Source organism: Harpegnathos saltator, unplaced genomic scaffold (genome assembly GCF_003227715.2).
Source record: "Harpegnathos saltator strain DR-91 unplaced genomic scaffold, Hsal_v8.6 scaffold169, whole genome shotgun sequence".
In the NCBI taxonomy this organism is placed as follows: Eukaryota; Metazoa; Arthropoda; class Insecta; order Hymenoptera; family Formicidae; genus Harpegnathos; species Harpegnathos saltator.
The window spans coordinates 384,165-407,776 of NW_020229949.1; the positions used below are offsets into that span (position 1 = coordinate 384,165).

General features: G+C 47.1%; 2 protein-coding genes across 7 annotated transcripts in view; one reads left to right on the forward strand and one right to left on the reverse strand.

Annotated features, from left to right (window-relative positions):
• The first annotated feature begins 727 nt into the window (after positions 1 to 727).
• Ipo9 (Importin 9) lies at positions 728 to 5,930 on the forward strand. 4 transcript variants are annotated; one of them, XM_011155994.3, is made up of 15 exons: positions 728 to 867; positions 956 to 1,055; positions 1,203 to 1,303; positions 1,388 to 1,763; positions 1,893 to 2,126; positions 2,225 to 2,588; positions 2,707 to 2,954; positions 3,034 to 3,295; positions 3,380 to 3,690; positions 3,781 to 4,000; positions 4,091 to 4,362; positions 4,533 to 4,941; positions 5,020 to 5,162; positions 5,457 to 5,526; positions 5,652 to 5,930. In XM_011155994.3, exons 4-15 carry the CDS (start codon positions 1,422 to 1,424, stop codon positions 5,858 to 5,860), a joined length of 3,084 nt encoding a protein of 1,027 aa, XP_011154296.1. In that variant the 5' UTR covers positions 728 to 867; positions 956 to 1,055; positions 1,203 to 1,303; positions 1,388 to 1,421; the 3' UTR covers positions 5,861 to 5,930. The 4 variants fall into 4 exon arrangements, with proteins under 4 accessions (XP_011154296.1, XP_011154295.1, XP_019701087.1 ...); XM_011155993.3 differs by having other exon boundaries at positions 1,203 to 1,290; XM_019845528.2 differs by lacking the exon at positions 956 to 1,055.
• A 190-nt stretch (positions 5,931 to 6,120) lies between these two features.
• Slip1 (SLo interacting protein 1) overlaps positions 6,121 to 23,612 on the reverse strand; it is a 210,331-nt gene continuing 192,839 nt past the window's right edge. For 2 of the 3 annotated variants that reach the window (XM_019845531.2, XM_025297101.1), the window contains exons 2-7: positions 15,752 to 16,132; positions 12,602 to 12,772; positions 11,036 to 11,134; positions 10,172 to 10,207; positions 8,623 to 10,074; positions 6,121 to 8,277 (exon numbers count right to left, since the gene is read on the reverse strand). In XM_019845531.2, the coding sequence (XP_019701090.2) occupies positions 7,945 to 8,277; positions 8,623 to 10,074; positions 10,172 to 10,207; positions 11,036 to 11,134; positions 12,602 to 12,772; positions 15,752 to 16,132 (2,472 nt within the window). In that variant the 3' untranslated portion in view covers positions 6,121 to 7,944. The remainder of the gene's footprint in view (positions 8,278 to 8,622; positions 10,075 to 10,171; positions 10,208 to 11,035; positions 11,135 to 12,601; positions 12,773 to 15,751; positions 16,133 to 23,612) is intronic. The other variant, XM_025297102.1, reaches the window with a different exon arrangement.

Sequence of the window (23,612 nt, forward strand, 5' to 3'; positions counted from 1 at the left end):
ACTCATTTTTAAAGTGATATTTCTCGAAGCAGTTTGTATGAAAACAAATGATTTTTTTTTTATTAACAGCTGAAGACGTCACCTTTCCAACGTTATATAATATGTAGATGGAAGTATTAATGACAACACTTTACGACGCTTATAACTCCATCTATTGAAACTCCGCACGAACTTTTGCACTCACCCAATAATTATAAGTAATATAAAAGTCATGACAAATTAATGTGGCCGTGTGTCATCTCTGTCGTCATTGCTAGAAATCGTCCGAACTCTCGAAATTATTTTCTTCCCGAATTATGAATATAAAACAATGTGGAAAGGAAAATAAGGGGGTGAAAGGGGAGACGGCGACGTCTGCCTTACGATAACATCGCTGCTGGCTCGCTTCGTCGCGATTGTCTATTCGCTGGTGGTGAGACAAAGACCGATTCTTCGTTTTTATCTAACTAATCTAGCTCGCTCGTGAACATAGCACAAAACAGAACCAAATAATTATGGACATATCACGGAATAGTACCAACAAATCGTGGACATTGGCTTAGTAGTTCATGTCCATGAAAAATGGACCCAGTTGGCGCTTCGAATCAGCCAACTTTTCCATAACGCTGTAAATGCAGCCATGCCCGCTCTCAGGCTTCTCTTTGCTGATATTATCTCGTCGGTGTCGGTGATCATATTCTTAGTCTAGACTCGAACCGCAGTTTATCGGCCTTCATGACTGGATCCCTATACTCGTTTCTATAATTCTGAATGATAACTCATCTTACCAAATATGTGAACAGTGAAATAACCAATTTGTCGTACCGGCTTTCAGAAAATTTTGAACGACCGTTCAGGCACTATCGGTTTGCGAGGAGCTGATTATTCGTACGTATATACACGTGTTATCCTGTTTTGCACTATGTTGTCTATCTTATATTTATAAATGTAATGCGGTCGTATTATATTGATCCAGGTAAAGATATCGTGTAGAATCCTACGCACATATATAATTAAAAGGACGACAAACTGGACTAGAATTTAAATATACATATAATTGTATTTTTGAATTTCGTGTATGTAGTTATCATACAAATATATCACCAAATTTTATTTTACTACTATCAATTATGCGCTGTTGTTACTTAATTTGCGTAAAGAAACATTCCCTTCTCGTTTCTTTTTGTTTATGCTTGCTATATTATGCTTGCATAATGTTACAGAGACACTTTGAGACGTTAGATGTCATAATTAACACACCACCAACACAATTAATGATGACTAATAGAACATCACATACTTACACGCTGTGTAATAATTTTAAGTAAAATATGTTATTATGATAGATAATCAAATTAAAGAGATGTAACTAATTGTTTGAGTTTTAAGAGATAATTTTGCTTTTCAGATGCTGGCCAGTAAATTAATATTTACCTCGCACAATGAGTGTGGTCACTAATGATATACAAGGTTCTTTAAAAGAAGCTTTGTATGAGACATTAACTGGAATCTTATCACCACATCGTGAAACTCGGCAAGCTGCTGAGCAAAGAATTCAGGCGTTAGAGGTTACAGAAGAATATGGGATACACTTGACGGAATTTGTCGTTGATCCAAATGGACATTTACCAATTAGACAGTTAGCTTCTGTCTTACTAAAACAATATGTTGAAGCACATTGGTGTTCATTGGCTGAGAAATTCCGTCCACCAGAGCTTAATGTTGATACCAAGCAAAAGATCAAAGAGTTACTACCTTTAGGACTTCGAGAATCTATCAGTAAGGTAATTTAGGCAAATATAATTTGGTTAGTTGTAGCAAGAATAAATTTATGTTACATAATTAAAATATGTACATAGAAACAGTATTTGATATACATCTACTTAATGTAGACAAGATGTTATCTGATTTAGGTACGTAATGCAGTGGCTTATGCAATATCTGGTATAGCATGTTGGGACTGGCCTGAGAAGTGGCCTTCCCTCTTTGAGATTCTTGTCAGTTGTTTAAGAACAGAAAGCGAATATGCCGTTCATGGAGCAATGAGAGTCTTGATAGAATTTACTCGGGATCTCACAGATGTTCAGTTGCCAAATGTGGGGCCTGTTATTCTGCAGGAGATGTATAGAATATTTCAAAGTGAAAATGTGAGTTTGATGAAATACCAGAGTACCATTTTTTCTTTTCGCCTCAGCTTTTTGCCTCAGCTTTTTGCCTCAGCTGCTTCATATCAATCATTTTGCAGTATTCCATCAGGACGCGTGGTCGTGCGGTTGAGATTTTCGCGTCTGTTACAACTTTGGCTGTTACGGGAATTTACGAGAAGGGATTTGTAGAGCAGTATTTACAGCCAGTCATTCCTATGTTTTGCCAGAAATCTGTCGAGTGCCTCAGAGTGCCTAATGGGCCATCTAGTGACATTGGATTTAAAACAGATATTATTAAAGCTATAAACGGTCTTGTTAAAAAATTGCCCAAATATGTATCAGACTTTTTACCTCAAATGTTACCGTCTATATGGGAGACATTGTCGCAAAGTGCGAAGACTTACCAGGAAACGACAGTGAACGGAGACGAAGATATTAACGATAAGGAAGTTGATTCCGATGGTATGTTGTTACATTATCCTCGTGATGGGTGTATTGTACACACACACACACACACGTGTGTATATATATATATATACAACTAACGTTATTTCTCTATAAATATACACATCTCTTTCAGGCGAAGTGATCAACTTCAATAATTTGATCATTGCGATATTCGAGTTTGTTCAGTCCATAGCGGATCACAAAAAATTCACAAACTTATTGGATAATCTGCTACCGGAACTCATGTATTATCTGATAATATTCATGCAAATAACGCCTGATCAGATCCAACTGTGGACGAATAATCCAAATCAATTCGTCGAGGAGGATGATCAGTGCTTTACTTACAACGTTAGAATCTCAGCACAGGAGCTTCTAATGGTGAGTGGAAGCTCGATATAACGCGACTGAAGTGTTATCTTGGGGGTGTGCAGAAAGCAATACATTTTACCACTTGCAGGCCCTCGTCAATCAGTTCGCGGAGGTAGGGATTCACGCGCTTTGCGACGTCGTGACGCGACATATCGAGGCGACGAACGCCCTGAAAGCTAGCGGCGACGGTAATAACAGCAATGAGACTTGGTGGAAGATACAAGAGGCTTCCATCATGACATTGAGCATTTGCAAAGATGTCATTGTTGAGAAACAACTGGGTGGCACATTGCAGTTCGATTTTATCCGATTTCTAGATACAGTTGTATTGGGCATGTTGAATGATTCAGGTAATTGATCGTGACAAACGACCGACCTGTCCTTCAAGCGATCATGTCAAAACGTGAGAAACCCTTGCGTATATTTTGTTTTAGGCTCACCTCCGTTACTACTCGGTCGCTGCTTATGTCTCGGCGGAAGGTACGCCCAGATAATGCCGCCGGAAGTGAGCTCGCGATTTCTTGAAGCAACGGTTAACGGCTTACAAGAGAATCAACCGTCTTGCATTCGCATTAGTGCCGTGAAGGCGATCTTTTGGTTCAGCGAAACGCCGCCCGAGGAATCGGTTGCCAACATAATACGCTGCCACTTACCTAACATTTTCCGCGGGTTGTTTAATCTAGCTAGTCAGCCGTCCACGAACGTTCTGCTTCTGGTCATGGAGACGTTTCACGTGCTAATTGCGGTAATACCAACGTCCTCTCCATTGCACACATTTTTCTTGGATATGTCTTTTCCGTTATTTAAGTTACTTGGATCTTATTTGTGTTTATAGCTACATAAAGAATTTACAGCATCAGTGGAAAACGAGATTTGTCCTTTGACAATTGCAGTGTTTCTAAAGTTTCATAGCGACCCGGTGATGTTACAACTATGCCACGAGATATTCAAGGAATTGACTCAGAATCCGGGCTGCATCGGGCCACTGCAAACTCGTATAATACCGACTCTTACGAGTATGATGGCGATCACGCCTATGGACAAGTCGAAAGACGGTACGTTTTTGTCGATTCGACCGGTTTGAGATGCCGCGCGCACGATACTGTCATGACTCATGACTACGACCGTTTCCCTCCTTCCATTAGAGGGATCTCGAACCGCAGCGTTGGACGTTTTGATAGTCTTGGTGCAAAATTCGCCGTCACCTCTGAGCAACGCGTTGCTCGAGACCGCATTCCCGGCTGCTTGCCACTGCGTCCTCAACTCGGAGGACCACGTGACGCTGCAGAGCGGCGGTGAACTAATACGCGCGTATTTGGCCGTGTCGGCTCAGCAAGTGATTACGCACCAAGATAGCGAAGGGCGGACTGGACTGCAGTACACACTGGAAATCATCGGCCAGTTGCTGAACCCGCAGGTACCGGAGTGCGTAACACCGTTGCACCACCGACTCTTCATCGAGCGAAGCTCACCGACAGGCCTGTTCTATAACTTCCAACGACAGCGTCGTTGAAAGTTACAGAATAGATCGACAAGCCGGCTAGGCTGTCTCATGCTCGCTTACACGCGCGTGTTGGTGTATTCCAGTCGAGCGAATTCACCGCCAGCTTCGTCGGGCGTTTAGTGACAACGCTGATCAGGAATGTGGGCAACAGTCTCGGCGAGAACCTCGATTTACTGCTGAAAGCAGTGCTGAGCAAAATGCAGACGGCCGAGACGCTGGTGGTCATGCAGAGTTTGCTGATGATTTACGCACATCTCATAAACACGCAGTTCAATGCGGTACTGAACTTCTTGTCAACCGTACCCGGGCCCACGGGGCAGAGTGCGCTCGCGTTCGTGTTATCCGAGTGGGTCAGCAGGCAGCATCTGTTCGTTGGCAGATATGAGTGCAAAGTCGCGACGGTTGCGTTGTGCAAGATCTTGGAGTACGGAGTCACTCAGGGGGACAGCAGACTGGACGAGATCACTGTCAAGGGAGATCTGATTATCCCAGGTTTGTGGTGACGGCTTGCGATCCTACTTGCGCACCGCTGAACGAGTGGCGAATTTAAATTGCCCCGGAATTGCACAGGAATCGAGGATGGCGTGAGGACCAGAAGCAAAACCGAGTCGCGGCCTTACGAATGGACTACGGTACCTGTACTTGTAAAGATCTTTAAAGTAATAATCAACGAATTGTCAGACGATATGGAGGCTGATAGTCCAGATACGAATGTGAGTAACACCGACGCTACCGCGTCTTCCACTTCAACACGTTGACTGCCAGACACAAGTTGTCGTGTAGGAAGAATTTTCTGTTTGTAGGTTTTTCTCTCGCGGGTTTGAATTTCTATGGTTCAGTTGGTTAACAAGTTATGATTAATCAGCGATCATTTGATACAACACGCTGTTTTAAAAATGGCATCGAGAAGGAAGTTACCTAACGTCACTGTGGCAGTCATCGTATTGACACCCGCTTCGCGGACTCGCTGTTCTATTCCGTGTGAATGACGTGACTTCGAATCACAGGAATCCGACGAGGAGGACGACGACGAAGGCGAGGAGGAGTTGATAGATCCTGGGAACGAGAACGTGTTACGTAAGTTTTTCGGGAAATTTTTTGGGGGAAATGTTCGCGTAAATGTCAGCCTCGTAGACGGCACGGCGTACGATCGTTCGTCGGGGCCGAGACACCGGGGCGAGTTACATGATCTCTTTGCGCAGGGATAGCAGCCGTGGACGAAGCTTACGACAATACCGACGAGGACCTGGAGTCGGTGCATGATTCGATTTACCACTTAAACATGAGCCAATATCTGCGCGATTTCCTACTCAACTTCTCCACTCATCACTGCTTCCCCATGTATCTACAACACCTGAATGTGCCAGAGCTGAAAGTCCTCAACAACATCAATATCAACGCTCTCATGTAATAGGACAATTTACATCGATCGGGACAACAACTTTTTGAATTTCATAATAAACGAGCAGTCTTCTTTTCTATTCTTGCGAGACGTTTGTCGTTTCCCCGTCATCCCCGACAGATCGAACGACCGCCGATCCGACCTTCTCCCTCATCACACTCTCCTCTCACGCCCCTCACACTGTCTGGTGCTCCGGATTTTGTCGCGATACAAAATTCTGCCGACACTGAGACGCAAATACTTACGGGCTCGTTAACTCGCCACCACCGTTGCATATATTAATGTTGCACTTTATTCGGGTGTTTTATGTACATTACACATATCTTTTTTTCTCTTTTTTCCTTTTTTCCTCTTTTTTTCTTTTTCTTCTCTTAGAATCGTTACGTCTCGCATCTACATACAAAAGACAGCATACGTGCGCGTTTACGTGCTTAGTCTATGTCGTACGGCGTATTTTCTACAACGTTATATACTGTATCTAACATCGTTCTCCCCGGACGCACCCACGCACCTTGCGCAGTATGAGCTCTCGTCGGGCGGCCCGTGATAACTGTGATTACGCTCGATGCGCTCCTTATTCACAAATTCTTCTCTCGGCTCTTGAACGCGTGTGCTTTAAAATATATACGGTCACGATTATCGGCAGTATACAATCCTAGTGTTTGATTATCTCTCTTGGGAGGGGAAAGAGAGCGGAACGCGAGCGGAAAGCGCGTCTGAACGAAAAGTAACGATCGATCGACTCGGCGGTGCACGCGAAAGAACGAGGCACGGTTGTTAACGCGTATTTCCGGTGTCGTTCCCCCTCGAGCGTGTCTCTCGCGTATGACACAATGCTCTGCTCGTTCTCGAAATGCTTTGCGGAAATGATGTAAAAATTACGAGGTTGTGTATACCCTGGCGAATCAAAAGGAGGAAGAGAGAAAGAGAGAGAGAGAGAGAGAGAGAGAGGAAACTGCGCTCGTGATACACCCGTGAAAGCAATTTGACAACGAAACTGATCGGTTACATCGGAGATGATCCTCGAGCGCTCTCTCTCTCTCTCTCTCTCTCTCTCTCTCTCTCTCTCTCTCTCTCTCTCTCTCTCTCTCTCTCACAGCGCAAAGCGAAAAGAATAACCACGTGTGCCGCGTTAATGCACGTCGTGTTTAACTTTATCATACATATCTACAAACCTATAATCACCACGTAGCACGTAACGGCGAAAGCATTCCACCGCACCGCGTGTGAAATCCTCTCGGCTGCGCGCAGTCGTGCGAGGACGCGCGTGTAAAATCTACATATATTACCGTGTACGATGGATATTTACAGAATTGATCAGAGCGAACGCGCTGTATATAAACTCCACGCATGTGTACACACAACAGCGATAAACGTAAGCTTCCTCGTTTTATTGCAGTGGCGCGTCGCCGCCGCGCTTCTCCCCCGTCGTGGAATCATGAGTATTCGCACGCGTCGCATTGTTACACACTCACAGGGAAACCGGCACGGGGCGCGACTTGTCCTCGCTTTTCGTCGTCTTCGTCGTCTCCATCACCGTGACGTCAGATCGTTCCCCCTCGTCTCATCGTCGGAGAGCAAACGTCGCGTGGATCACGACAAGGATACTCCGCCTCGCGTCGCGTCCGCTGAGTAGTGAATTCGCGCGCGCATATACGCGCGTCCCGCGAGCGAACAGTCCCGTAGAGATTGTTCGAACAAATGTTAAACAACACCTTGTGCGAGCTCTCGGCTCGTTATCCGGAATTACGTCTGTAATGCGGGACGTCGCACGCGCGTACACCGCACCGTACAAGCCAGACAATATGTCGCGTGAGTTGCACCGTGCAAAACTTTTGGAATCTCTACCGCACGCGCCATTAAAAGCCGTCTCTCCCCCCCTCCCCCTCTCTCTCTCTCTCTCTCTCTCTCTCACTTTCTCGCAACGGTAATTACGCTGAGTCTGCGAGAAACACGTGGTGTCTTCATGCACGTCGCGTTTCATCAATATCCAAGCGCGCGCGCGCGCGTGACGACGATCGCGGCAACATGATGAGCAAACGAGCGAGCGAGAGACTGAAACTTGGCGAAACTGAAAGGTACAACGAGTCCGCTTATACCGTGGTAACCGACAGTAGACCCATTAATTTCCCCCCCGTGCCAGGGCCACCTGCTCCCACCCTGTTTCCGTGAACTAACATTTCTTGCACGGTGGTGAAGTCGTCCAGGGTTGTCTTTTTGCGCGCCATCTTCTTGTGACTGAGTTCCACGATGCTCAGTGGCTTTTTCGATACTTTATCCTCCGTGTGTTCGCATATCAGCACGTCGTTGGTCTGTTGCATCTGCTGCTGCTGCTGTTGCAGCAACAGCTCCTGCTGCCGTTGCTTGCGTTCGCGCGCGCGCTCTAGTTGCCGTTTGCGCTCCTCCTTGCTCCAGTATCGTCCTACCTGAAGCAAAGTGAAAGCACATGTTTGTTCATCGGCGAAAATAACGAGTTGCGAGTCGTTTTCCTTAGAAAAGGGAAATAGCTCCAACACGTTCGCTGCCACCGTTCGTCCAGGAAGAAACTGCAGCGTCTCTTCCACACATCACTCCACTCTGCATGTTTATTCGTGTAATAATACGAAACTTGGTTTATCTGTATAGATAAAATACATCAGCAGCGTGATAGCGTGAACGTGCTGAAGAGGCCGCTACTTTTCTGTTTCTTCCCTTCAATCTAATGAGATCTAACAAAATATCGTCTGCGAAAGAAAGCCGATCGTATCGCGACTGCGTTGAGCCGCGCTCACCTTCATCTCCGACATAGTGTCGTCCTCGGTCGTGTGGCCAGCTCTCTCCTCGGATATCTTGATTGCCCTGTTCCGCAGTATACGATTCCTCACCGGCCGCCTGGCGATATACCTCGTGCCGTCCGCCCGCCTCTTCACCTTCCACTCCATCTGCACCTCGCCCTTATCCTCTGGCGGTATCCACGTGGTGGACGTGCACACCTGCTGGCTGCCAATGAACTGATACTGCGTCAGATTCGGCGCCTGGAAGTTACCGTGCGACTTGGACTTCCGCGCGCCGCCGGCCTCCCTGGTGGTGAGGTTCCGGCGGTTGAGCGCCTGCTTGAACAGCTGCTGCTGCAGCATCATCGTCTGTTGTAGATTCGCCACGTTCGTGTACATGGTGTCGGCCGGCAGCGTGTTGGCGTTCGTCATCGCCGGCTCGTTGCGGTCCCGGTGATGGTGCGACGAGGACGAGCTCTTCCTCGCGCTCTGATTCTTGGATTGCCTGCTGGCGGAGGTCACGGTTGGTGTCACCGGCATGGGACAGTTGCAGCCCAGTCTCTGTTGCTGCGCTTGTTGCTGTTGCTGCTGCTGCTGCTGCTGCTGCTGCTGCTGCTGCTGCTGCTGCTGTTGCTGCTGCGGTGCTTTTGGCGGGCACAACACCAACGTGCTTTTGTGATGATCTCGCTCGCCCTGGTGAAGCTCCAAGGTCAGAGGGTTGCTATGGCAAGACTCGCCGGTGTTGTACGCGCTCGAGCTGTCCTTCTCTTCGCCGGAGCTGTTGCTCTTCGACGAAGAGTGCCACTTCTGATTGCCGGTCGCGTGGTTCGGCGGAGCGTGCTGCAACGTCGTGGCATGGTTCGTCGTCGAGGACTGCGTCGTCCAATGCTGATGGTGCTCGTACGGCGACGAGTAAATGGGCTCGCTGTCCGACTCCGGTATCGTCTCGTAGATGTGCTCGGTGTCGCTCCACACGTGGCTCGAGTACGCCTCGACGAGCTTCACCGGCAGCGTAGGTGGCCCGGACTGCTGCCCACGCAGGGAAATGCTGTCCAGCCTCTTCGAGCAGTCCTTCAAGGCGTCCTGCATCCACTGCTTACGGTCCTCCGTATGGTGCGCCGGGGAGATAGCGTTCTTGCCGGACTTTTGTGAGTTTTGCGACGAACACGTGGACGACGAGTTCGTGGAGAAAATGTTGACGGCTTGTTGTTGCTGCTGAGTCTGTTGTTGCTGCTGCTGCTGCTGTTGCTGTTGCTGTTGCTGCTGTTGCTGCTGCTGCTGCTGCTGCTGCTGCTGCTGCTGTTGTTGTTGAGTATGAGAAGGTATAGGAGGAGGCGCTTTCAGGGTGGAGTTGTTTACCTCGCTTTCTTTGGTACGCTCCTCCGTTTGCTGCTGCTGTTGACGGATCAGCTGCTCGATCATGCTGTTCTGATACGCCGGTAGATTCTCAGGCGAGAGCGGCGGCGAGCCCTGAAGTGAAATATTCATGATAGATAACGATACACGCGTCCCGTGCTAACGTTTCATGCTTTTTTTTCTTTTTTCCCTGACGATAACCCGGACTTACTTGATGATAGATGCGCCTGTCATCGTACTCCTCATCCTGCGAAATAGAAATATATTGATTAGTCGAGGAAGAACATTTCGTGTATCGATATATCATACACGGTAATTAATTTAATTCGACGTTCTATATATACATATACAGGGTGCTGAATTTCAAACGTAACAGGTAAAAAGTCTCGAAAACTATGAAAGATATTAAGAGGAGCTAAAACACGTGTTCCATGATTTCGAAGTGGAAAAAGAATGGCATTATCAGTTTTCTTATTTGGAGAGCATTTTCAAGGTCAGTTGAAGGTCAACTTAATTTTTTTAAATAGAAAGCCCAATTTTTTATCGTATCTTCCTTTTCTACCAATTTATTTTAACAACTTTCGTCTGAAACATTTTTCTATTTGCCTAGTATTTTTTTTAGATATTTAAGGAAAACTTGATAACTTTTTCAACATTTAACTTACGATATCTCGCTAACTATTCGTCGAAGGAAAAAATAGTATTAGACTTTTTTACTTTATTTACTATCAAGAATATATTACAATAATAGTGCCCTGACTTTTGTTAACTTATCGACCTTTGGAAATTTCAAAATTATTAAACGAAATCTTTCATAGTTTTCGAGATTTTTCACCTGTTACGTTTGAAATTTAGCATCCTGTATATATACATATATATCTAGACTAGTAAAGAAGAAGACGTCGAAGGGAAAAAAAGTTCCGCGAAGCGCTTTAGAAACCTTTCCCACACGATTAACCGTCACGTTTCACGTCATACTTATCGTTACAACGCACTCGTCGCAAGCTGATCTCTCTCCGCGTGATTTTACGAAACTTCGTGATATGATGATAATATGTAAAATGAGAACACAAACTTGATATAGACATCGGCTGACAAGAATCGTCACTGCATTCTTCGTCTCCGCGAACAGGTTCTCGGTCTGCTCCTTGTTCGCGACGTCCTTGCCGTTGACCTGGAACGAGAACCAAGAGGTTCCCCCTCAATGAATGGCACGGCCGCTTCTTGATTTCCGAAATGAGTCACTGTTCTCGCGAGAGATGTACATGCATAATGAAACGCCGTACTCCGAATGTAAATCCGGCTTAGAAACCCCTCGCGCTCGGCAGAGCTGACTCAACGCAAATTTCCCATTCTCCAGAATCTACACTTGCAATCATAATAATAATAACAATAATAATACGACGAGAAGGAAAGAAACGGAGAAGCCAACTTCTCGACCGGCGTTCCGACTCTCGACGTCATTCACATTTAATTAAAAGAAGAAAAAAAAAAAAATCTTTCTACGCAGTAAAATAAAAAAAAATAAAAAATCGGTCTTGAATCGAATTGAATACGGCGAGAAAGAAAGAAACAGAGGAGCCAACTTCTCGACCGACGATTCGACTCGAAGTAATTCACCTTTAATTAAAAGGAAAAAGCCCTTTTAAAGTAAAATAAAAAATCGGAGAGGTTGGGGGGGCTTCCGCATTGCCGCTGGCTTCGATTATCCGACAGGAGGCGATGTAGATGTTCTCCTCCTTCGACGTACTTTTCTCGAGAGACACGACGAGATCCTCGGCGGTCTAAACGAGCGAGGATAATTTTCGGCAAGACGTCGAATAACGAGCCGCCAACTATTACACGGACGAGAACACGCACCGCGCAGGAGCAGGAGCTCATTGGCAAAGGAACTTAGGCAGACAAACGGCGACGAATCCATCGTGTACTCATCCACCGCTCGGTCCGATTTCCCGTCAGCGCGAGAGAGAGAGAGAGAGAAAGAGAGAGAGAGAGAGAGAGGGAGAGAGAGAGAGAGAGTGGCGGAGCGAGAGCGAAAGAGCACACGGACCGTAATTATAATCTGCTTAATGGGATTAGAGGGCTACAGAGCTTAGGAACCTCGGCGGGGATAATGAGGCGTCAACGGGAAATTCGCGAACGTCGCGGGGTTCCGTGACGCGAAATTCCGCTATCTCGACCAACTTGATCTACGAACGACGCACGCATCATGTAATTTCGCTGTAAATTCCGTAACGTGTGCCGTTACGCGACGACGAGCTTTTCCTCCTGTATAATACGGTCTCTCCTCCGCGTGGGGTTTTGGCTCGAGGGAGAGAGAGAGAGAGAGAGAGAGAGAGAGAGAGAGAGAGAGAGAGAGAGAGAGAGAAGCGAAGTGAGATATTATATCCGAAATAATGGACGATAACGGCGAAATTCGCGGTCTTATCGGCGAAATTGAGTCGTCCGCGTATAAATCCCGCCGCTATGTTTCGCGCCTTTGCTCTCGCAATTTTATTCACGTCTCTCTCTCTCTCTCTCTCTCTCTCTCTCTGTCTCTCCTCAGGCCTGGCACGATTTGCTCGGCGAATTATCGCGCGAATCGGCGAGTTTCAATCACGAGAGGAGCAGAATAGCGGTGGACTGGGAAACATGATTTTACCCGCAAGATTTGATCTCCTTCTCGCAACCGGCCGTCCCGCGCCGCGAGACTTTCAGGAACTATTTCCGAGATATAAACTTCTGTGTCGGCGTCCTCGCTGCCGGAACCAGAGCTATAGCACACCGTCAGCCCGAGCTTCTCGGCACTTCCGCTTTTCCGCAACGTCACCTCCTGCAGCATTTCGCAACCGTATTAATGTCCGGTATGCCAGACAACGTTGGATGAAATAAATACACGCCTGTCTGCATAAAGCTTTCCCCGGTTAAAAGCGCCAACATTACCACCGCTGAACAAACACATTACAGGAAAGCGAGTTACACGATTACGCGGAATCTAGCTACTCTATTGTTCCCTTGATTATTACGCGCACATATATAGTCTGTCATTTTGTCAGATTGTTTCTCGCGTCGCTTTTCTTCCGTCCTCTATCTGTGTTTTACGTCGCGTCGATTGTCACCACCTCAAAAATGGACTGATCATCCTCAGCGTGAATTGAATTCGCTTTCCCGATACTTTCGATTATTATTGGGGTAAGTCTGGGATAAATGGGCATAGGGGATAGATGGTCAATTGCTATAATTTTGTTAATATATGCCAGGCGTCAGCGCTGATCGGCCAGTTGTGAGTTGGATGTGCCACGAGTAGGTGTGTCTCTTCCTGATGCACAGAAACACTGTTATTGTGAATAAATAAATGTTTTATGTTTTTAGTAACCTCCAAGACCTCGATGTTTCACACGTCGGAAAAATACCTTGCGAATACGGTTTATTTTGAGTTACAACATTAGACCTGGGCTTAAAAAACATCGTATTTGCGCACTTAATTTCAAAATTCGTCACCGAGACTACGTTTCACATGGTACATGTATTTTCACGCGAACTCTCCAAACGGGATAGATAGGTCATTCTTATCATTTTTATCAGTTAGATGGGCAGCCTATTCAACGAGAAATAGCAAGCAATGGACATCGGACCGATATTTTCTAGATGCTTTAGATTTAGACGTACAAAAGACGTCGACCTGAAATCTATTCGACTATCATTTTTCCCTGCATACCTAACATTGAAAACTTCAGTACACTTTAAACAGCTTCTTGTTTCGTCTAAAAATGCCGAATAGATTTCTTTGCTTTTTCTCTCTTTGATAAACAATGTTTTCCCATTGGGCCTTTTTCTGTGTTGCCACTTTTCAACCTTCTGCCCAATCGTTGTTCTTGGTTTCTACAAGAAACTTGCGGAAATGTTTTATTTCACTAATATTAGGAGAACAAATAAGTTTCCGCCGTTTGACAAAAGATGACCCCACCAGAAGATTATGTTGAAATTGTCAGATGTAAAACGTAATATCGTAAGTTTGGACATCTGGTAACAACATAACCTTGAAGTATTAGTGACTCGGTATCAGCGTCACATAATTTTTTTCGTGCGAAAATGTCAAGTTTTGTGCCGAATAAGCATCATTTGCGGGAACTCTTGATTCACTTCTTTAATTTGAAGAAATCTGCAGCTGAGGCGCATCGATTGCTTGTAGAAGCATATGGTGAGACTGCTTTAAGTGAGAGAAGTTGTCGTGAGTGGTTTCAAAAGTTTAAAAACGGTGAGTTTGACGTGGAAGACAAAGAACGTAGTGGAAGGCCGAAAGTGTACAAAGACACGGAATTGGAAGCATTATTGGAGGAAGATTCGTGACAAACGCAAGAAGAACTTGCACTTACATTAGAAGTGACTCAACAAGCAATTTCACATCGTTTAAAATCGATGGGAATGATTCAGAAACAAGGAAATTGGGTTTCATATGAACTGAAGCCGAGAGACGTTGAACGCCGATTTTGCACGTGTGAAATGCTGCTTGCCAGGCATAAAAGAAAGGGTTTTTTGCATCCGATAGTCACTGGTGATGAAAAATGGATCCACTACGATAACCCAAAGAAGAGAAAATCATGGGGACCACCTGGCCATGCTTCAACATCGACAGCCAAACCGAATATTCATGGAAAGAAACTCATGCTGTGTATTTGGTGGGATCAGCTTGGTGTCGTGTATTATGAGTTGCTCAAACCGAGCGAAACCATTACTGGAGCTCTCTACCGAACACAATTAATGAGATTGAGCCGAGCACTCGAGGAAAAACGCGCCCATTACTACTCCAGACACGACAAAATTATTCTCCTACATGACAACGCTCGGTCACATGTTGCAAAACCGGTCGAAACCTATTTGGAAACACTTAATTGGGAAGTCCTACCCCACCCGCCGTATTCACCAGACATTGCCCCTTCCGATTATCACTTGTTCCGGTCGATGGCACATGGCCTGTCTAAGCAGCGCTTTACATCATATGAAGATACTAAAAATTGGGTCGATTCGTGGACAGCCTCAAAAGATGAAGACGTGGTATCCGAATGCTGCCAGAAAGATGGGAAAAAGTAATGGCTAGTGATGGACAATACTTCGAATAAAACGTAACGTACCATTCTTTCACAATAAATTCCTAATTTTTGATAGAAAACGGCGGAAACGTATTTGTACTCCTAATAATTAATAAAAGAAAATAATAAAAAGGTTAATAATTAATAAAAGGATGTAAAATACTAAAAAATTAAGTAAAGATAAACAAATTTCTACATTATTACAGGCATGCCCAATTATCCTTTCACATATGACCATCTATCCCTGACAGAATATTTTTAATATTTCCTTATTATTGGCGTCCCATGACATTTTTTCACAAAAATTTTTCCCTACCTTAAACATTATCCTCAGTGTGTTAATATGTTGTTGATCATTTATTGCAACAATACAGATGTGTTATTTCCAATTAAAAAAACTATGCCCATCCCGGACTTATCCCACATATGTAAAAGATTGATCTCGCAGATTAATGTAACATATATGATAATTAATTCAATTTTACGAGTTACCACAATCACGTTTTATCTTGTCGAACAGAGAGACTCTATGAGAAATTGTATTTTTGGAATTTTTTCTTTCTCCGCGATTTCGATCGCGATTCATATTATATTATATTTCTCATTGTAATTTATTGATATATATTTTGCAACTGGAGTGAGTAACCGAATCGCGAAACGTCGCGTGTCTTTAACAAGCGCTAAGATAAGTAAACGTAACAATCAAGTCAAGCATTGAATACCTCGAAGTCGATGTCGTGAGCGAGAAAGTCCTCGAAGCTGTCGTTCGCTTGTTCCTCGACCACGAGAGGAACCGGAAGCAGCTCCTCCTCCTCGATGAGGCCGGCCCAATCTGTTTGGACCGCGGTCGACACCAAGGGGGACGCCGAGTCCTTCTTCGCATCGTCGTTGCACGTTCTGTCATCTATCGGGCCCCTCCCGTTTGTCGTTCCCTCACTCTTATCCTGGCACGCGATCCTTTCGTGCTCCTTCGAGGGCGTGTGAGGAACCTGTTGATGCGCGGGTTGTCGTCGAAGAACTTCCACGATAATTGGCTCCTGGGCCGACTGGAAGCAACGCACTGCATCTTCGTGACTAGAGTTCGAAACGTCCTGTCCGTTCACCTGCAAACACAGAAATCAAGGGAATTAGAGGGGTGTGGCGCTCTTCGCGGAAGGTGATATTAACTGAGATTCGTCATTTCCACGATGATTCGAGCTCGCACGCGATTATTATACCACGAAACGCGATAGAAATATATTGCAGCACTCCTTCGTGATAATTTGCCAATTTATCACGTCGCACCCTTCTCGGCAACTGGGGAACTAACGGTGATTCTACGAACAACCGCAATCCACTTGATCCACGGCGAGTAACGTCCCATGTAAGGCAACCGGAAGTGGACGACGTGGACGATCAGCGAATATCGAGCGGACACTTGAGGCGTCTTTTCAGTCACCGGGCGACAACACGGGTAACAACAAAGAACGGTCTCATTTTTCTCTCCTTTGCCTCGCACCCGCTCCTTCCCCCTGCTCCCACCTGCCCACCAAGTTTCTGCTGCCTTTAATTAAAATATACCGTTCCCCAAAGGGGCATAGAGACAGCTCATCGTTCCTCATAATTGCTTTCTCGCGCTTTAATGTCCAATTAAATAAATAACTCGCTGCGACGCCGTTACCGAGGCGCGGAGAACGCTGACGACGAGAGGACGGACGGGGGGCGGGGGTGGAGAGATGAGGAAAGCGGTGTTGCAGAGGGGGGCGCGAAGACGTCGTCGATCAGCGACATAGACGGGATTAATTAAATGACACGCCCGATGGTCCAAATTAATGCGCATAGGCCGATAATTAATTTTCGAGAGTAAGCCGCACGACAAGTACTTTCTTACAAATCGGCGGAATTGGTCTTCTCCTCCTCGCCCTTCTCTCTCCCTTCTCTCTTCTTCGCGCGAATCGTTTGCTGGAGTCGGGACAAAGTCGCGAGCAAATCAAGGATAAATATCGCCGATAATCGGAGCGCCGGTGTATTTCGAGAAAAATAATCCCGACAAAATTCGATCGTTCGATCAACAAAGCTTTCAATAATAAGAATAAAAGAATAGCAGTAAGCGAGACACAGCGATGGAAATCAGCAAGTCTCACGCTGTTGATAATTTCGCTCGATATTCATTTTGTCAAGTGAAACGACTCGTTAAGGAGCGCTGAGGATTCTCTGCGCGAATCCTCTCCAGAGCGATCCTCTCCGTCGCACACAATCGAACATTTAATATCCTCACAGGTATTTTATCCATTTTAACTGCGGATTGGTACGTATCGGTTTAGCACCTGGCCGACGCCCTTATTCGTTCGCCTCGAATTGCTTCCCGAAGGGAGGAACGGCGGCCAATTAAGTGACCGTAGGAGCTCCACGTGAAAAACGCCGATCGCGCGCCGCCGTGCCAGCGGTTTAACGGTCAAGGAGAACGAAGAGCTTTGGAGAGAAATCTCGAGTCGATATAACCCTCTATTAACTCTAATTCCTCCCTCGGGCTGTACGGTCATAATGTCCGATCAAACATTTGCCTTCATCTCCTGGAGGTCGCGTTTATACCCGGTACCAGGTGGCACTTAATTTCGCACTAAGTGCCAGGATTTAAGGATTTGGGATAGGGCGGCGGCAGTCGTCGTCGTCGTCGTCGTCGTCGTCGTCGTCGTCGGGGGCGAGAGAGGCCCGGCGTAACGCGAGTCGAGGGCCCTCGACGTTTCAATTTAGAGCTTACAAACCGCCCGAGTGTATCTTCCGTGCGGGCTAATGATAGCGCCCCGCTAGTGTGATTTGCCCGGTCGCGAAAAATCTCGCCGAGTAACTGAACGAGAGAAAGGGTCTGGCTAGAAATCGTCCTGCTGACAGTGGGTGCGCGTTCACGACACTCAACGGCTGTGCAACTGTTGAGTGATTTCGTCCTGAACGCCACTGAGCGATGCGCTCATTCGCAGCTCATGTTAAGTGAGCGGTCGCCATTTTTCTCATCATAAACATTCGTCGCTACCTTTACCGATCAGTCTCCGATTCAACATGGTGTAGCCCATGAATAAAGAAAATAACGAAGAAAATGGTCATATAAGTCCAAATATATACAGCGGGGAATGTCAAGGATGGTGTAGAATACATTGTAACAGACACGTATGAATCATATTTATAAAAATACTTAATACATTACAAGACACATAAGCGTGTAGACGAGCCGTAATATTTAGTCTGACACTTTTTCCGCACAACCAAATCGCGCAGAATCAGTTGCGTTCAGTGCTCACATTTCTACTGCTCACTCATCGCTCACTCATCGGATGCTCAACTGTTGTGCAACTGTTGAGCTGTTCGTGAACACAACCACTCTCTCATCTCGTCTCGAGGCTGGTCTCGATCGCTGGTGGGGTCTCCGTTACTTTCGGGAAAATGCGGGAGAATGGGACCGAGTTGGAGCAGGTGTTTGCGAATACTATTAAAGCATCATGAAATAACGCGCGCTCCGCAGCGCTCTGTATTACTGTTACATGGTACAGAAAATGTATGCATTGCAACGATAAATTATTATTATTATTCTGTGAATATTATTATGTTGAATGAATATTATTATATCGAATGAATATTATTATATAATGCGAGCGCCTATTATTATTCCTCAATGTAGTCATGAATTCCGATCGCAATTTCCGTTGAAATTTGTCCCTTCGTCGTCGATCATCAGCCGATACGTCTGCGAGATACGCCACGTACGCGCGTTTCAGCTTTCTTCTTGTCCTTTATCGCTTCCTCTCACCGCGCGCATTCCAAGTCGTAATTTAACGCGACACCTTCGAGCCATCGAGCGCTCGTTCAAGCGCAAACGTATTTATTCGTCAGCTACGGGACGCTGATAGTCGCTATATCGATCGCTGTAAAAAAAGTATCGTCAATATGCGTTTGCTGAGGAACCGGTGGTCTCTCTCTCTTTCCCCCCCCCCCTCGCTCTCTCTCTCTCTCTCTCTTCTCGTATAGTGTGGACACTCATCCGCGACACAACACGGCCTCGGTCACACAAAATGGAATTGCCAACTGCTCACTTGGCCGTTAATTTCTGGCATAGAGGGTCGAGAGATTCGCAAACATTTGCGCACTGTAATCGTGATATTATTCGGCGTTGGGTGAAGAATCCTTTGCTTGCCGAAGCAGCGGCGAGATCGAGAATCACTAGGCCTTTTTGTCGCGACACCAAAAGATCCCGGGAAAAAAAAAAAAAAAAAAAAAATAAGGAAAAACGTCCGGTCCGCTCGTCGAAACATTTTATACCCCGTCTCGGGAAATATTTTTCTCCGGGGTGAAATTAATGTTGCGAGGTTGTGGAGCGTTAGCGTGAATGGAAAGGAAAAGAGATAAATAAGATGAAGTAATTCACGCGACTTCCACTCTCGTACTTCCAGCTCTGTGTGTGCACGAGCTGCTTAATTAGCAGGCGAAGATTCTGAAATGGAAGAGCCAAGATAAAGACCGGCGGGCGCGCGCGCGCGCTGCTGCACTTAGCTCGGAAGCATTTTCGAAATTGGAGCCGCGCTCGCTTTCGAGATGATCTACTCGCATGGGAGTCAAGCCCCCGGTATATTGTCTTTCGGTCTTTTCGGTCTTGTCGGTTTTCAGACGGCAGCCGTGAACAATGATGAACAATGAGCGGCCGCGCGTCGCGTTCCGCGCGATTTGTTAAAATTAACGAGGCTGGCGCGAAATGTCTCCTTGCGAAATTATTAATCCCTCACTGATCTTTCGCTCATTACTTTTGCACGCAACACGGCGTAGTGTGTTCCGTGAATCCGAGACTACTTGTGTTTCCTGTGTAACCAGTTACGACGTTTTACGGGGCGGTCTTTGATTGAAGCGTCGAGCGGAGGAAGACAGAGTCGGGGGGACATAGAGAGAGAGAGAGAGAGAGAGGGGGGGGGGAGGAAGAGAGAAAGTCGTGGCCAATGTTAAGCGGTATATATCCATTAAAATTAATGACATTCGCGCGTTGGCGGTTCGACTAAAGTCCATCCGAGTTCAACTATTCTCGGCCGGAAATTTTGTGGTCGTTGCGCTTTGAATTCTCCGCCGGTTAGACAATCTGACCTTTGATCACGGCCGCGAATAATGTCGGCCATTGACAAGATATTCAAACTCTGTAATAATTATCTTTCCACCTTTGCGCGCCGTTCTCTTTTCGCGATCCCGTTGCGCGCGTCGCGTGCATGTTCTCCGTATTACAATTAACAGCGCATTGTATCATCAACAAAGCGCGAGCTCGTCGCGAACGAGAGGCGAAAGTCGCGACTCCGCGATGTTTCTTAACGTGTGCAAAACGTCGACGTAAACGTGTGTAAACGTGTACGCTGACACAGAAAGAAAGAGACTGGAGTAGAGTTTTAGCGTCACCCCCTGAAGAGGTTCAACATCTCTTAAAGCTTACAACGTATCTTAATAAGATGAGACGCCAGAGAGCTTGCTTTTGAACGATATACAAAGCAATCTCGCTGTGGCAATCGATAAAGTTACTTAAAAAATACTATCGTCGAATCGGCAATTATGACACCGCTAATCGCAGTCGAAAGCACGGTCAGCTGTTTTAACGCGAGGGAGACTCCAATTTCCCTCATCTAAACGCAAATTACACGGCGACGGCGTGACGTTTTTGTTGAGCGTCGCTTCGTCGCGCGGGTAATTACAAACGCGGGTGCGTTATTACATGTCGTAATTAATGCTGTTTATGAGGTGCGAGCACCTCCCGCGCCAGGCTCATTCGCCGAAACATTTGACAGTTCAGCGAGTCAAAAATCAATCGCCCTGCTGAAAAGCTGCCGGTTGACTGCCGTTGCTCGCCCCCTCTGTGCATTTTGCACCAACGCTCGCGAAGAGCGCGAGTATCTTGGCGCGCTCAACTCGGGACCGTCGTTTTTTCTTCGCTGCTTACCTCCGAACGAGCGCGAGAACGAGCGTTTTGACATTAACTAGTATAACGAGGCGCACGTTTCTCCGACAACGACGACGACAACTACGCGACTACAGCCACCGGCTCTGCCAACTACACACACACACACACACACATCGTGGCAGCCGCGACGACGACGGCGACGACGAGCCGCGTGACTTCACCGCGTCGTGACTGCGTTCATTATTACGCCCGCAATTAGATGCGGGCTCTAGCCTTCATCTGCGCGTACACGTGATTACGAGATTTCTGCATCTCGCTAAACGAAGACACGGTTACGCAAAACGCCACCGTTCGAGGACTTAACACTCGCGATAATGCAATAACGGGGGGAGGAGAGGGAGCAGCGAGATTGACACGTATCGCCTGTTCTCCTGATGAAGGCAAGGTTATTAATGTACCGTGAACTTTTCCAGAGAAAAAGAATGATACGCAAGGAACGAGAGAGAGAGAGAGAGAGAGAGAAAGTGGCGGACAGAGAGAGGGAGGCGAAAGGCGCAGGGAGAAAAGGGGGAGCTATTTAAAAAAAGAAAGTTGCAGTAAGTCGCAGGGCGACGCGACACGCCAGGCGACGTGTCCGTGTAAAAATACGCTGCGCAGCATTTTCCCTCGCTTCTTTTCCGCCCGAGCGGGCGACGTTCTCTCCAACAGCTGATCAATATCCAATCAAGGGAGGCTGATCGACCGCTTGTCCATCCGTTTATTACATTAGTTCCTCAAGGGGGCTCCGAAGCACTTCGCCGTGAATATTCGAGCCTTTGACGGAAGACGTACGGCGTAAACGCGATTAAGTAGTATTAAAAAGACCCCTCCTCGATTTTAGGCGCGCCCTTCTTACACAGGAGGGTAACCCTTCGTTAGGGATGTCCCTGTCCGTCCGACAGCTTCGGGGTGCGTCGACGACTACACTTTCACGACGGTAACGGCGAAGATGCGACGGAGGCGGGAGGGAGGACCGGCCTCTACTCGGGGAGGTTCTTTATTTTTAACTCCTGACGCGCGCACACACGCACGCACATGCGGACGCACACGCATAAGCGAACGGTTGAAATAAAAATTTCTCTGACGCGCCCGAGCAAGAGAAAAAGACGGAGATAGATATAAGGGCGGAAAGGGAAGAAAGGATAAATGCGGAGGATATCCGGCGCGCGGCATCGCGTCACGATAATTCTTCCGTCTAACGGCGCCGTGTTTCACCGTATAACCGCGCGTGATTTATAATCCCTAGCAGCCCCTCCCTGTACCTCCCCTACCTCACCCCCGTTGCGCGAGCCTTTCTCGCGCAACGGGAGAAACGAAACTCTTCCTTCATGGACCATCGGCTCCGGCAGTCTGCTGCCCTACCCCCGTCGCCGTCCGATTTCTTTATTTCCACCGCCGCGGACACGGTAATAATATCGGCCGTGGCCGATTGGCGGTCTTTCAACGCGAGAAACTATTTCTCGACCGCTTAATTAAAAAAGTCTTACCCGACTCCGATATCAATTTCGTGTATTACTTTCGCGAGGATGCGTTCGTTCGTTCGTTCGTTCGTTCGCGAACATTTTCAATTAATCGACCGGTTCCTCCACCTTACTTTTCCCTCTCGATCCTTCCGCCATTAAGCTCACTCCCCCTTCCAACCCCCCCTCACACCCCCGCTCACACGGAGATATCAGAGGTGGTTGCGCGATTAATACATCAAGCGTTGGTAACAATCAAGCGCTAACTGCAAGTTGCAATTGCGGTATCGTATGCGAAGGGAGCGAGGAGAAAGCGCGGGGGGGGGAGAGGGGGAGGGCACAAGCATCACCGGCTCTGTCGATTCGGGTGATTCGTCGATTGATGTGGCGTAATTTCGCTGGAGAAAAAAAATAAAAATTGCGTTTGCCCGCGACCGAGTCGATCGACGCGTTTCGGTGCGCGCATGGCCGCGCTTTGCGCGTAACGATAAACACATTTATTATCGCGCCGACCCGCGAGATGAAATCAATCCTAAACCGCGTGGCTGTTGAATTTTTCGGTGGTTGCGATTTTAAACAAATAATTCCCCCCCCCTCTCCCCATACACACGCGCACGCACACGCAGACGCAGGCTCGTAACTCGTTCGCTCGGAGAGGGATATTAATTACAGTGTTGCACGCTGTGAAATTCAGCCGAGCCGCTGATTTCTCTCTTCGTCATCCTCGCTCGATCGATTCCGCGACATTGCCGCATGCGCGCGTTTCAGCATCGCGGTTCACACGTGGCGAGGCAGACAAAACCATCTTTCAGCCACGTGGTCGCCGCGGAGGCGCCAAGAAGAGGGAGGAGAAGAGCGACGGGGAAAGTGGAAGAAAAGCGTCGCGGCCGGCCGGCGGAAAAAACAACGGAGGATTCTAGCGAGGCGATGAAAAACCCAGCCGGGGAGGAGGGAGGAGGAGGGGGGGGACGGGCAAAAAAGCGATGGGGGACCGAAGGTGACGGCAGCCGCCGTCGTTGCTGACGACGACGATGAAGGAGCCAACGCGCGTTCCGCAAATACGAACAGCCGAGGCGGCGACGCGCTTTGAGCGTCGTCGACGAATTAGCGCGTTTGACAACGTCGGCTCCTAATTATCGTCGTAGGAAAACATGGCGGGTACGTTTTGCCGGATCCACCGCGCGC